This window comes from Cucumis melo, chromosome 4 (genome assembly GCF_025177605.1).
Source record: "Cucumis melo cultivar AY chromosome 4, USDA_Cmelo_AY_1.0, whole genome shotgun sequence".
Lineage (NCBI taxonomy): Eukaryota > Viridiplantae > Streptophyta > Magnoliopsida > Cucurbitales > Cucurbitaceae > Cucumis > Cucumis melo.
The window spans coordinates 34,020,061-34,034,397 of record NC_066860.1 but is presented as its reverse complement, the minus strand read 5'-3'; the positions used below and the strand labels follow the sequence as shown (position 1 = coordinate 34,034,397).

Sequence of the window (14,337 nt, the reverse complement as noted above, 5' to 3'; positions counted from 1 at the left end):
AGGAAAAAGGAAAAAGGAAAAAGGAAAAAGTGGTGGATGGGGTCCAAGTGTGACATAATAATGATAGTGTTAGATTAGGAGTGTGAGTATGTGGGAAAATGATAGGATGTGTAGAATATTCCTTTAATTGGCAAAATCATATTTCCACATAATAAGTTTAATTAATTAATTGGATTTAATGGTGCCAAAAAGAAAAAGAAAAAAAGAACAAAAAAAAAGTAATAAATTCAATGAACCCCAAAATGCCCCATCACTATCATTCCATTTCAAATCTCTAGTTTTAATGACTTTTATTTTCTTCAGATATCCAATTAAAATGGCTCTTCAAAAGTCGTCGGTGCCACATGCCTTTATAATATACATATATATATATATATATATATATATCTGCTTATTATGCTATCAATTCTTATCTTACATTACTTCTAAAAATCTAAATACATTTATTTACAACTATGTATTCATAAAGTATTAATATAAATTATTTTCCATTCGTTATGTAATTTAAATTCAATGAAATGACATAGAGATAGTTAGGTGAAGTCGGCAAGAAAAAGCCATGTGATCACTATGTTTTATAATTTTTTTTACAAAAGTAGGTTTATTGAAAATAATATCTTATTTATTTGCAATGATGCAAGCCCATAAAAACAATATAATAATTATTTGAATTATACTAAAAAAAAACCAAAAAATAATAATTTGAAAAGTTAGACTTCTTCTTTATGAATTTTTTTAATTTAATTATGGTCTTAACTTTTTGGAATCTGAACATTCAAAGCCTTATTATAGACTTTGATCTTTCTAAAAAAAGAATTCCTTCTATTTTTAAAATTAAAGTGATAAAGCTGGAAGTTTTGTACATAATATTGAGTACTAAATAAAATCTCAAAAGTCTTGATTACATTATTGGTTTGATTCTTAAAAAGTGGTTTGAATGTCTAAAGAAAGTATGATTAAGTATTTGATTAGTTGAATTATTGGAAGATTTTAATGGATGGAAGATAATTCATGTTGATAATAAGGATGACTTAATAAATCAAAAAATAAAGAACTTGATCTAATCTTTTAGAATTTCAAAAATTATATATCATTCTAAAAAGCCACCATATACTTATTAACTATAAATAAATCATTCAATTTTTTAGCCATGTGATTTAATTGATTAACCAAATAGAAGATAAAAATATAAATCTCCACTAGCTTCACATAAAAGAGTAAGATCTTTAATGATTTTCAGCTATATTTTTATTTTATTAAAATAACTGCAATTTATTTAATAAAATACCGAACTAATCTTTACTTCTGCTCTTCAAAATATTCAAATATATATTGTTGGCTAGATGATGGCTTATTAATAGATTTCATTATTGATAAACATATGATCGAGAAATCCATCATGGATTGACGTAGTAAACTTATGATGATCACCTGTTTAAAAATTAATTTCCTACGGATTTCTTTGACATCTAAGTGTTATAGGATAAAGTAGATTGGAAAACATTAAATAAATGAACTAAGGGTTTACTTTTTTTCAAAAATTAAGTGAAAAATAATATACGTTAGATTTTTCTTTTTATTTAGAAATAGGTTAAGAAAAATTAAAATAAAGATAAAAGTCAATAATTAAAAGGAATAACAATAATAATATACATCGCCACTTGGCAATCGGCGACCGGTGACCTGTGGCCGAGGTTGGCTATATAAAAGGTGGCTGCGCGTGAATTGGAAAAAGGCCAATAGGCAGTGAGCAATCGGCCGCTCCATTTTTTTCATTCCGTCTCTTTTCTACTTTTTTTTCTCTGCACAAAGAACGAAAGAGACAGGCCATGGAATCAACCGAATTTGAACTGTTTCCAATTCTCTGATTCTCAACCTAAATCTTTCATCAATCTCGGTAACTCTTTGTCTCTCTCTTTGCTCTTGATTCGTTTCCCAGAAAGCGGGAGACCCATAAAGTTCACAATTCATCTTTATATCAACCTTACTCAGAAACCCCATTGTTTCGTATTCTACTGAAACTACCGCAATTCTTTTCGCTAAGAATTATCTGATTCCATCTGCTTCATTTTCATTTCTGATGGAGACTGAATTCCAAGTTGTCAATGATATTCACTTCTTTCCTGCTTCTTCTACATTTTAACCGTATTTGATAGTGGTAGAGTAAATTAGAGGGGGGGCGGGGATTTTCTTCAGCGATGGGATTATGGCTGTTAGCTTCAACTGGGCCACCAATTAAACGACGAGCGGGTCTGAGAATAAAACAGGCAGGTCGGGGTTCTTATATCGGCAGCTAGTGAAGCCTTTTGTTTTTTTTCCCCCTCTCATCGAGTAATCTATACTTCGTTAGTTTCGAATTTGTTCTACTTATTTGTAAATCGTTCAAGCGAAGAATGGAAACTTTGTCTCTCAATCATCTCTTGAAAAGTCTTTGCACTCATTCACAATGGATTTATGCTGTCTTTTGGAAGATTAAGTATCAAACTCCACCGTAAGTCTCTTGATATATCTATATGCTTATGCTTCAATTCCATAATCAGTAATCACGATGATTAATTTTGAAACCTTGGATTATTATCAGGATATTGACTTGGGAAGATGGGTATTGCAACTATCCAAAAGTGGAAAAACATACGGGAAACATGGAGTATAGAATGATAAGAGGATTCGATCATGTTACTTCATACTATGGAACAAATATTTATGATGGCGATTCTGGAAGTTGTTCAGTTGAACCAGCAGTGGCTGATATGTTTTGCCTTCAATATGCACTGGGAGAAGGGTAAAGTCCTATTGTCATTTTCTTACATCTTTCGTGTTTCTGCTTTTCCCAACAAAATTGATGTCTCAAACTTAGCAAATATTTACTTTTCTTGCTAAATTTGATTTTTGTTTGGATTTTTCCATTCTGAATCTTAAAATGAAGGTTCTGAGGAATTGGCTGATTTCATTACTGCCATGACTATCATCTTATGGCTACCATGGACTTTACCTTGCAGTTGTGGGTCCATTACCATCAGTCCTCTTGCAACCTTCATATTTCTTAGAATTACTTTAGTGAGTTAACAATGCTCAAGATACACTGCTCTTTCAAATATTTTTGTCTATGTGCCTAATTTTTATCTTATTCAAACTGTACATCAGGACTGTGGGAAGCGCGGCAAGTTCTGGAAATCATAGTTGGGTTTTCCTTGAAGATATTTTTACTAGCAATTTATCATCTGCTTCTATTTATGAGGTGTGTGCGAATTTCACTTTTGTTTCCATATGAGAGGGGTCCAAAAGTGGGGAATAACATTATTTATTGCGTCTATGCTGCAGGGTCCTACTGAATGGATAATTCAATATGCATCTGGTATCAAGGTAGTATAATTTTTGTTCCAACTCCTTTCTTTACCCCTAGGTGCTTTTGACGAGTCATGATTTTACAACACGTTGCTGAGAACAAAAAATACAAGTGCTCTGGTTTGCTTATCTATGCTTGCACATTTTGTAAGATAATATAATATTAAATTTACTTTCACCTATCAACTTACGATTTTAAATCAATCGATGATTTCAAATGGTATCAGAGTAGGTGGTCCAAGGGATCAAGAGTCCCCAACTAATATCGATTTTTACTTGTTTAGTCTTCTACATATTTCAGTCCTACACACTGAAAATGTTAGATGATGTAATATTAAATTTACCTTCATCCTTTGGCTTAATTTTTTGGGTCAAATGTACAGGGGTGATTTAACACATTTAAATAGTTCTCTGTTCAAGTAAAGCACGTGTTATTGCTTTCAACTAAAAGATCAAGTATTCATTTGCAGACTATTCTATTGGTGCCCCTTCTTCCTTTTGGAGTGCTGCAGCTTGGCTCTTTGCAAATGGTGCGTATTTTCTGAACTTGGGTGTGTGCCATCAAAAGTTTCCTCATTCCTTTAAATGTTAAGCCTATTGATTGTTTAAAGAGCTCCTCGGGTGCAATACTTCGAGAAACAATAATTTGATTCCTCCCCACTTAATTAAATTCTACCAATATTCATCTCATACTCGGCTTTCCTGTCCTATTGAATCTCAGGTTACCGAAAATTTATCAGTGGTTGCTTATATCAAAGACAGATTCAATGACATTAACTTTGTCGATGGAGCCTGTGCATCAGTTGTACCTAGGCCCTTTGAGAGCTTGGATGAGCAAACAAACTTTACCACGTATATGCTGGAAGCTGAAAATCATGGGGCTATTCATGATATTAAGCCACCAGTGTCGACTCTTAATCAGTGTGCCATTCAAGATGTGCTGACCGTATCTAGAAGAATTAGGCCCGAGACTGTTCACTGTGAAAAAGGACATAAAAATGACATTCAAAGGACTAATATGGAAGAACTATTTGCTCCACTTTATCAATCTGTTAGTACTGGAGAAGTGGAATTTTCCGATTTTATTTCTCTGGAATCATTGCTTCCTCTTGGCAGTCAGTTGAGAAACCATGAGACTGGATTGTTTGAGAGTAACCCCCACGTTTTCCACTCTAATTCTGTGGACAATGTAGTTGAACAACAATCTGGACATAATCTTGTGACTAAGAAAGAATATGGCATTGCAGACAATTTCTTTAGCTTTCCTGAAGACTGTGAACTACAGAAAGCACTTGGACCAGTTCTTCTCGCACAGAAACCTACTAATGAGTTTTCGTACGATCCATCTAGTACAATCAGAGACACAACCTCAAGTCTGTTTTGCAGTCGAGATTTCAAGGAAGGTGATATCGAGTATCTCCTAGAAGCTATGATAACTGCAGAGGATATTTCAGATGATGCCTTTTCGAATAACACAATCAATGCCAGAATTGCCGACTTGGTAGCAAAACCGCGTCTTTCTACTAACACATGTCAATCTGAATCAAGCACAATAGTGGTGGATGATTTAGCCCTTTGGAATATTCCTGAATCCACAACGACTGCAACAGGCAGGAAGAATTTAACTAGTTTGTCTAAATCAAATTCTCTAGTTGTTAACGAGCGGGAAGAACATGACCGTGACATGGCTCAGCATAGGAAAGGGATGAAACGTTCTAATTCAAGCCGAAAGATCAAAGTTACGTCTAATACAAGACAAAGACCGAGGGATAGACAATTGATCCAGGATCGTATCAAAGAGTTACGACAAATTGTCCCAAATGGTGGTAAGGTAAGGTGTCTTGAGAAGTGTTGCGGTGTGTCGAATTGAGTTTTATTTGCTTCTTTTCCCTAAGTTTGCTTTTTGTCTAACGGTAAACAGTGTAGCATTGACGGTCTCTTAGAGAAAACCATAAAGCACATGCTATACTTACAACGAGTAACTGACCAAGCCGAGAAACTAAAGCAACTAGCCCAACAAGAGGTATAGGAAAAGGATTGTGCTCTACATCAAAATAAACGCCTTCTAGGGTTAGAATTTTAGTAAATTACTTGTGCGCTAAAATGCCTTCAAATGCTTTTATAGGATTTTGATTCTGAGAATTGCACTGATCTTGAAAACGAGGGTGTTCAACCAAATGGGACTAGTTGGACCTGGGCGTTTGATATTGGGAGTGAGCTTCAAGTTTGCCCCATAGTTGTAGAGGATCTGGAATACCAGGGACACATACTTATAAAGGTTTTTGTTGATTTCCTCTTAAACGTCTTTTCTCGTAAGCTGCATGCTTGTGTTTTAATAATATATTCAACTACATCATCCTGTAGATGCTATGCAACGACATGGGACTGTTCTTAGAGATCACTCAAATAATTCGAGGTTTGGATTTAACAATATTGAAGGGTGTGATCGAACGCCATTCAAACAACTCGTGGGCTTATTTCATCGTCGAGGTAGGCAGTTAATACTTCAACCTAATTTGGCAAATGTGAAATTATAAATCAAATTGAAAATTTGTATCAATTTCTTCACAGGCTCCAAGGGGCTTTCACAGAATGGATGTTTTCTGGCCTCTAATGCATCTTCTCCAGCGCAAAAGAAATCCTATTTCATGCAGGATCTGAGCCACATCTTCCACAGCAAGCAGATATGACGATGAAGTTCATCAAGTGTGAAACATCTATTGTTCTAGTAACGTTTTCTTGTCAATTAGAATTTGATCAATATGAAAAGACTTGAAACACGAACACCTACATGTATCATTACTGATGTATATACTTCAATATTACACATATAAAAATTTCATCTTTTATGACATTGTTTTCTCTGCTTATTGAATTGTCGAGAAAGATAGATTTACAAGTTTCAGAGATTGATCAAACTACCGTTTTGAAATTAAAGCTGCAGATCCCTTGGTGTACGATTAGTGATTGGAAATTAGATTGATTTTATATAGTCTAAAGATTCAAATCCATTCAAATTCTAAAATTGATTAAAACTACATAGAGAAATACAAAGACTAATTTTGTTTAGTTTCAGAGATCGGAAATGGGGTAAGCCTTGACAGTGTGGCCTCCATCAATAACAAAAAGTTGTCCAGTAATATAAGACGCAGCTGGAAGACAAAGGAATGCAACCATTGACGAAACTTCGTGTGGTTCCCCTGCCCGTTTAAGAGGCGTTACTGACAATATTTGCTCCATTCCTTTTACATGCATTGGATCATCCTGCAAAATAATAATAATAATAATAATAATAAAATTAATAAACTTAAATCGAATCGAAAGAGATGTTGATAATGAATAAAGTTTGTACATTGGGAGACTCGACAAAGCGAGTTTTGATGATCCATGGAGCCACTGCGTTTGTACGGATGTTATCTTTTGCCCATTCACATGCCAAGTTCTTTGTCATTTGATTTATGGCAGCTTCATCAACAAATTCATGTTATAAAACCACAAATTCAAATTCAAAATAAGATGGGTAATGGTGAAGAAATTTGTGGGTTACCTTTAGAGGCAGCATATGGAGTAGAGAAAGGCAGGGCCATTAAACCTGAAACAGAGGATATGAACACAATGCTTCCATTACCAGAAGCCTTTAGTAATGGATATGCAAGTTGGCTAAAATGGAGCGATGCCTCAAAATTTGTACTCATTACACTTGAAATCTCTTCCTCTGTTACTTCTACCGTCGACTTCAACGACGACAACGTTCTCCCAGCATTATTCACCTTATTCAAATAATCGATCAAAACTTAAAATCCAAAATCCAAAACTTTCGTTTTCTTTTTATTGGGAGTTAATTACCAGAATGTTTAGGGTGCAATTGAAGAGTGACGAAACGGTTTCCATCAGCTTCTTCCTCTGTTCTTTGCTTTGCACATCGCATACAGAGCCACTCACTTCGAAACCCATTTCTTCCCATTCTTTCAGACATTTGTCTAAATCTTCTTGGCTTCGACAGCATGTGTGAACCCTGGCCCCGAATTCTGCAAGTTCTTCCACCGTGGCTCGTCTGAAGAAAGAAATAACATTACAGGAGTTCGATGGATCAGAGCAATGAAAGTAAAGATTGAAAACTATGAATACCCAATGCCGCGGCTCCCGCCGGTGACGAGAGCGGTCTTCCCCTTGAGAGACCATCTTTGGTTTCTAATGTTGGCCATGGCAGCTGGGTCGGGTTTCGACTTTCAGAACAAATGAAGGAAGAGAGGTAGGTTGGATCTAATCTTTATTCAATGAAGGCCTAAATTTTGAAATTTAGATGTTGGATTGGAACATAAAATTCTAACAACAACTTATCAACTGTATTACAAAGCATGAAGTCTTTGTCTAATTCGAATTTTTCTTAACTTGATTCTAAGTACTAAAAACACTTTAATACGTAAATATTAAATTATTATGGTGAGGTCCGAACCACGTGATTCATGTTTTGTCTTATAATTCATCAACTTAGGATACCATTTAAATATATAAACAATTCAGCTTAGTAATTCTTATCTTTACTGTCAAATTCTAATGGATGTTACCCCTCTGACCCAAGAAAGTTTAGAAAAATATTTAAAATTACGTGTCATATGACATTTTAGATTCTTTATTTTGTTTGGAACTATTTGAAAAGTTTTGCGTAGATACATGTGATAGTTGAGTTAAGTAGATTTTGACGATTCATTTTTATTTTTCATACGATATCCTATTTACCTTATAGTAAAGTTACCCCTCTCTCCCCACCGTCCATTCAGATTCTTCCCTTTTTCATTAACCACAGCACTTATACTTATCTATTAATGGTTAAACGGAATTTAAATACTTTTTTTTTTAGTACATACATACACATAAGATGTTTGAGATAGGAAGGGGTTAAAATTTGAAATTTCTAAATCTTCACCATTAATGAGTCTCTAATTATATTTGATGTTAAAATCTCAAAAGCTCATAAGTTTCGACGTTACGTAATTATATAAAAAGGAATATCTTCTACATTTTGTTTCTTTTACAGATTGAGAAACTTTGGCAAATTAAAATTTGTAGTTGGAGATAAATAAATGATAAACTACAAAAATTGCCTCTTGTCCCATTTATGGTCATTCCATCATAAGGATAGGTTTGCCAAAATCAACGATAACTAAATTTTAACCATAATTGATATTTTTAATTGCCTAATTGAACTTGAAATTATAAATTAAATTGGAGGGAGTAATGAAGGTCGTTCGAGCTCAAAGTCTAACTCAAGGTAGAAATTTGGGCCTATAAAATATTGGGCTGAAGCCCACTTTGTCCAAAGGCCAAGTTCAATTGTTGGGCTCCAAAGATAACTAAACCGAAACGACCCAATGGCCTTTTAACGTCCCTCTATTTCACTCGTTCATAAATTTTCATCTCACATTTAACTTTCCATTGTCACTCGACGTAACCAAATAAACTCTTAAAAATATCTAAGGTTTCTTAATTCATTTTAATAATCTAATTCTAAGGTTTTATGAATTTATCTCAATTTACAACTTTAGAAATGTCAAAAAGTTTAAAATTCTACCTCCAAAGAAAGTCAAATCAATGTCCTCATTCATTCCAAGAGAAGGATTTTGGCGAGAGATCGACATTGTGATCGTTATAGTGGCAAAGAAACCACATAGTTGGAGGTGTGTGGCCATCATTAGAAGCCTTTATCTTTGATTTCCACTTAGGCCCATCTCTTAAATTCGTTTCAAATTTGATAATTTGTACTATTTTCATCAATCGTAAAACTTCCAATTTTGATTTCTATACATTTTAAAACAAAATATTAAATGGGGCTAGATTCAATAACACATCGGAGTCTGCACATGCACAATTTCCAAGTTTTGTTTACTTTTGTCTCTTTCACAACAAAGTGACATAACATATAGAATAGGTGAATTACATATATATATATATATATATATTCAGTAAGTTGAATTACAACTTTCTAACCGAAGATTATATATCTAAACATATAGGATTAAAATGCAATTTTATCACTTGATTTGCCTTACCAGTTACCACCCACCGGCAGTGAAGCCACCATCCACACAAATGATCTGCCCACTGACATAGGAAGCCGCCGGAAGACACAAAAATGCCACCACCGACGATATCTCCTCCGGCTCACCAATTCGCCCCGCCGGCGTCCGCCCAATCAACCGCCCATATTCCTCCACAACCGCCGCATCCGGTTTAGATATTGTTGTCCTAACCCCCCACGGTGCCACCGTGTTGACACGAATATTATCCTTTGCCCATTCACACGCCAAGTTCTTCGTTATTTGGTTAATTGCCCCTGAAAACACAAATCACCCAAATCATTTTAAGATTAATCTTTAATTACCCACAAGTATCTATTCAAATTCCTACCTTTAGTTGCTGCATAGATTGAAATTTTTGGTAAAGCAGTAACTCCTGCAATGGACGACACAAACACGATACTTCCATAGCCAGAAGCCTTCAAAATTGGATGAGAAATTTGGGAAAGATGATAAGGGGCTTCAAAATTTGTGCTCATCATGTAATTGTAATCCTCAGTTGTGTACTCTGTTGCTCCTTTCAATGTTACAGTCCCTGCGTTGTTGACCTTAAAACCAAAAACCCACTTTCAGAAATTCGAAAAATTTTCATTTGGGTTTGTTTAAAAAATTAAAAAGAGAGAATTACAAGGATGTTAAGGGTTCCATTGAAGATGGAAGAAACAGTGTCAATGAGTTGCTGACGCTGAGAAGATGAAGTGAGATCACAAACAGAGGCAGTAACTTTGAAGCCTTTTTGTTGCCATTCCTGAAGCCTTTGGTCAATCTCCGTTTGGTTACGGGAACAGGTGTGTACGGATGCACCAAGTGAAGCAAGTTCTTCAACTATGGCGTATCTAAGAAAGTTTCAAGCGAAAAGAAAAAAGTAAGAACATAAGAAAATGATAAGGAAGTTTTGGGATTATTAAGGATATTGATTTAAGGGGGGCTGACCCAATGCCTCGAGTTCCGCCGGTGACAAGAGCAGTGAAGCCGTCGAGAGACCATCTTTGAAGTGGGGAACTCATGGGCGATGAATTGAATTGCAGAAAGAAATGGAAGAGATAAGGGAAATTCCTTTTTAATTTTGGGTTTCAACTCTCTGTTCCTCAGTACCCAAACACGAGAGATCCCCACAATTTATTTCTTCCCTCTCTCCAATGTCTCTTCCATTTTTCTTCTTTAAAAAAAAGAAATTGGTATTTTGTTTGTTTCTCTTCACACTTTCTCCAAATAATTAGAACTAAATTTGTAATACATTTAACTACATCCAAACATCTTTAAATACTGTTTTAGAAAGCAACATTTGTCACTGGATAAATTATAAGGTTGGATGAGACTTTATAGAGATTGAGATATACTTAAATAATGTATTGAAATTTGCAGCATTGCAATAAGCTAAAAAGAATTCACTATTATTTATTTATAATTAAAAAGAAAGACATTGCCTTGCCGGCTTATTATACTTTTATTCATCTCAAAATTGTATATATTTGGGGATCGAAGTTTATTGTATTTTTCATACAAAACAAAAGGATAGAACTTAGAAGGATTACATGAATGGTTTTGCATATTCTTGTAAAAAAAAAAAAAGAGAGAGAGAATAATATGCTTTAGAAATTATTTATTTAGGTCAAAAGGGGTATATACTTATTAGATCATATCATAGCTAAGCAATTATTTGCCGTCCTTCTAATTTTTTCTTTTCTTAAATTAAAAAGCTTGAGTGTAAAAGAACACACACATAAGTCATACGTCATTATATTTATTTATATAAATTTTGATACAAAGTCATTATCTTCTACTAGAGAAACTAACTACAAGTATTTACGAAGGCACTCATTTTTTTTAATAAAAAAGTAAATTTTCAATTGATCTTTTTTTTTTTAATGATTTTCTTCTCGATTCTTATTCTTTTTCCCCCTTTTTTTAAGGAAAAAAAATTATTTTGTGTTTGATTGAATTTGATTTGAAATTAAACATGCTGAATTTTTAAAGAATATCTTTAGTTTGTTAAAATTTGTGATATGATGATATTGGAAACATTCATATTCTTTTGTTTGGGTCGATTGTAGGGCTGGGCCTCAAAGATTCCTGAAAAGCCCACAATCAATGGCTCGATTTATGAAGGCCCATGCAATACACAAAGCCTTATTAACGCCATACATTTAGAAGAAATCGAACAATATGTTTTCTCTCTCTTTTATTTTTTTAAATTGGTTTTAAACTTTTTTTTTTTGAAATATTAATGCACATCGATATATCTTCGTTCATTCTTTTTATAAAATTAAGACATGAATATTTTTAGGAACATCAAATTTTAAATATTAGTTGATTCTGATGGTTTGTTTTTAATTTTTAAAATAAAGTTTTACGTAAGAAAATATTTGGAATGATTTGAAAAATAATTGCTAAAATTCAACTAATGGTAGTGGATAAGACAACAATTATTACTATTTAATTTAATATTATAATTCACTCTCCAACCTTGGTTGAGAATTAATAGTTTGATTGTACTAAGGATTTTGGAACACACAAGCCCTTCGTGAGCATTGCATTCAACCCGCTTCTTTTGATTTGATCTTGTTTTTCAAGTTGACCTATACATGAAAGACTTTTAACTGCTGTGGTGCCAAAACCTACCATATTTTGATATCTAAGTTAGAATAGAGAATGTTCCGTTTAGTTAAGCACGTAAGAAGTGATGTTAGAACTCTCATTTGAAGATTATGTATCCAACTTCCTTTTAAGATTGTTGAATTGAGTTATCTATAACTTCTTTCCTTTTGCAATTAGACGTAATTGACGTTAGAGGTTGTTTTTCTGTATTCGAGGTTGTAGGCTGCCAGACCTAGTGAAATTACTCTCTTATTTCTCGAAAGTATATAAACAAGATATATATAACCTCTTCCTATAAACACTAGACTTAAATAAAGTAATCTCTAACCTAAAACATTTTGAAATGTTTGAAATAATTAATTGTGAATGTCATATACTTTAAAAGCAATTGCTTTTGGATTGAGTAAATATTTTTGTGTTGCAATAATTCACTTAAGAAACAATGACATATGATAGCAAACCTAATCGTGCAAGCTAATTAATATATATGACTTATCTCTATGCCAAACATAATGGCAAAATAACTATATATAATTATCCAAATTCAAGTAAAAATTCCTCTTTACCATATGGTTTGTTTAAGGACATTGGTTTCTACTAATTATGAAAAGTGCCAAAATAGCCAGCACATAAAACTCTCTTACATTTCGATTATTGAATATTTTTTTGTAACGTTACTAAACAATTAATCCTAATTAATTATGTGTAGCAGAAATAACACATTTTACAAAACTAAAATTTATAATTCTAAATCAAAGGTCTTAAGCATATGACGTCCAAAATCATGCGTTGATTTGAGATTATTTTTCTTCTATTTTTATCTAAATTAAAAGAAAACCAATCATGTTCTTTCCAAGCAACATAATAATAATTATTATTATACTTTGAAATTGGAATTTTATTTGAATTTAACCTCAAAGATACATGGTGTTGGAAAAATCAAAGTTGAAGCTTGACCTGGCTGCAGCTTGGCCATCAACAATAATTCATTGCATTACTAAAAGAAAATGAGATTTATTTAATTATCATAATTCCCAATCAAAATCAAATAATGACAATTGAGAAAAAAAAAAAAAAGAAGAAAAAGAAAACAAATAAAAATTAATAATAAAACAGACTTCATTCGAACTATTTTGCTGGCAAACATTGAAGAACGTTTCAGTCCTATCATTTCACTTTGTCTCTACATATCCATCCATCCCAAAAACAACATTTAACTTTATATGTACTAATCCACCCAAAAAGAAGAAAAAAAAGTTAAGATTCTTAGTTCCTTTTGTCTCTAATTATTTAATTTAGTCTAATCAAATCTTTGATCTTAAACTTAATGGTACATAGGAAAGATTGTGACTATTCTATTAATTGTGGTGTGATTGTTACAAATGACAAGAGATTCATATTACATTTGGCTTCCTAATACATCAAGTATTCTAATATTTATCCTAATACAAAGCACTATTTAAATAAATTATGCTCATTTTGAAAAAAGGAAAAAAAAAAAAAAACAATAATATCCATTAGAGAAGAGAATAAATAATTTTTCCTAAGAAGTTAATTTTTGCCTAAATTAATTAAATAATAATAAAATATTTTGTCAAAGGCCCAATATGTGAATATGTTTTTCAAAATTTTCAGTAAAATGTTATATAGATACCGATTGTTTTAAAAAAAAAGTCAACAAAAGATTAAAATTCTAGTAATAAGATCTAATTATTAAAGTATAAATATTAAAATTAAACAATAGAAAATACATATACTCGTGTGGATAGCTTCAAGATTTAAGAACTAAAATGGTATTTTTATCCTTAAATTAAAAACGAGTTCTTTCAAATTATTACTATTTCCATATCCCCAAGAAGTATATCAGTTGGCAGTGTTATTCTGAGCAAATTTGTATACTTGTAGTGTTAGCTACCCCACCTGATCTCTCTCTCTCTCTCTCTCTATCTGAAAGATTCCCCTCAAGAAAAAAAAAAAGAAAAAAAAACCCCAAAAACCCTATGAATTTTTCTTGAAATTCCAAAATTCTGAATCTTGTAAAGGCAGAGAGAGATTGAATTGGATGTGGAGGAAACAAAAAGAAGAAGAAGAAGAAGAAGACAGAGAAAGAGAAAAAGATGATTTTGATGATATTAATGTTGAAGTTTCAAAAACGAAAACCTCTTTCCAATATGAAGATCATTCATTATTGTCATGGGAAGAACAAGCTTTTGCTGAAGATGCTGCCCGTCTTGGACCTTGTGTTTGGCCACCAACCTCTTATTCTTGCTCTTTTTGTAGAAGAGAATTTCGTTCAGCACAAGCTTTGGGTGGCCAC

General features: G+C 32.9%; 3 protein-coding genes across 3 annotated transcripts; 1 reads left to right on the top strand and 2 right to left on the bottom strand.

Moving 5' to 3' along the window:
* Nucleotides 1–1,735: 1,735 nt before the first annotated feature.
* On the top strand, nucleotides 1,736–6,197 carry LOC103486362 (transcription factor bHLH155-like). Its single transcript, XM_008444290.3, has 10 exons — nucleotides 1,736–2,491; nucleotides 2,582–2,782; nucleotides 3,145–3,238; nucleotides 3,322–3,363; nucleotides 3,816–3,875; nucleotides 4,067–5,176; nucleotides 5,267–5,368; nucleotides 5,471–5,623; nucleotides 5,710–5,835; nucleotides 5,917–6,197. Exons 1-10 carry the CDS (start codon nucleotides 2,394–2,396, stop codon nucleotides 6,004–6,006), a joined length of 2,076 nt encoding a protein of 691 aa, XP_008442512.2. The 5' UTR covers nucleotides 1,736–2,393; the 3' UTR covers nucleotides 6,007–6,197.
* A 112-nt stretch (nucleotides 6,198–6,309) lies between these two features.
* On the bottom strand, nucleotides 6,310–7,741 carry LOC103486361 (tropinone reductase homolog). The gene is made up of 5 exons (XM_008444289.3): nucleotides 7,474–7,741; nucleotides 7,192–7,399; nucleotides 6,893–7,115; nucleotides 6,698–6,810; nucleotides 6,310–6,609 (listed from the first exon to the last, which is right to left on the bottom strand). The coding sequence occupies exons 1-5, from the start codon at nucleotides 7,548–7,550 to the stop codon at nucleotides 6,418–6,420; spliced, it is 813 nt and encodes a 270-aa protein (XP_008442511.2). The 5' UTR covers nucleotides 7,551–7,741; the 3' UTR covers nucleotides 6,310–6,417.
* Nucleotides 7,742–9,181: 1,440 nt separating this feature from the next.
* Nucleotides 9,182–10,640, bottom strand: LOC103486364 (tropinone reductase homolog). The gene is made up of 4 exons (XM_008444292.3): nucleotides 10,356–10,640; nucleotides 10,051–10,258; nucleotides 9,754–9,970; nucleotides 9,182–9,679 (listed from the first exon to the last, which is right to left on the bottom strand). The coding sequence occupies exons 1-4, from the start codon at nucleotides 10,427–10,429 to the stop codon at nucleotides 9,399–9,401; spliced, it is 780 nt and encodes a 259-aa protein (XP_008442514.1). The 5' UTR covers nucleotides 10,430–10,640; the 3' UTR covers nucleotides 9,182–9,398.
* Between the last annotated feature and the right edge of the window lie 3,697 nt (nucleotides 10,641–14,337).

Excerpts from the sequence above, each read along its gene's own strand:
- LOC103486364 (XM_008444292.3), bottom strand. The coding sequence starts at position 10,429 with ATGAGTTCCCCACTTCAAAGATGGTCTCTCGACGGCTTCACTGCTCTT. Across the intron at positions 10,259-10,355 it reads GGCGGAACTCGAGGCATTGG|ATACGCCATAGTTGAAGAAC; the intron begins GTCAGCCCCCCT and ends AAACTTTCTTAG. Across the intron at positions 9,971-10,050 it reads ATGGAACCCTTAACATCCTT|GTCAACAACGCAGGGACTGT; the intron begins GTAATTCTCTCT and ends TTTGGTTTTAAG.
- LOC103486362 (XM_008444290.3), top strand. The coding sequence starts at position 2,394 with ATGGAAACTTTGTCTCTCAATCATCTCTTGAAAAGTCTTTGCACTCAT. Across the intron at positions 3,239-3,321 it reads CATCTGCTTCTATTTATGAG|GGTCCTACTGAATGGATAAT; the intron begins GTGTGTGCGAAT and ends TCTATGCTGCAG. Across the intron at positions 5,624-5,709 it reads AGGGACACATACTTATAAAG|ATGCTATGCAACGACATGGG; the intron begins GTTTTTGTTGAT and ends ATCATCCTGTAG.
- LOC103486361 (XM_008444289.3), bottom strand. The coding sequence starts at position 7,550 with ATGGCCAACATTAGAAACCAAAGATGGTCTCTCAAGGGGAAGACCGCT. Across the intron at positions 7,116-7,191 it reads ATTGCACCCTAAACATTCTG|GTGAATAATGCTGGGAGAAC; the intron begins GTAATTAACTCC and ends TATTTGAATAAG. Across the intron at positions 6,610-6,697 it reads GCTTTGTCGAGTCTCCCAAT|GATGATCCAATGCATGTAAA; the intron begins GTACAAACTTTA and ends ATTATTTTGCAG.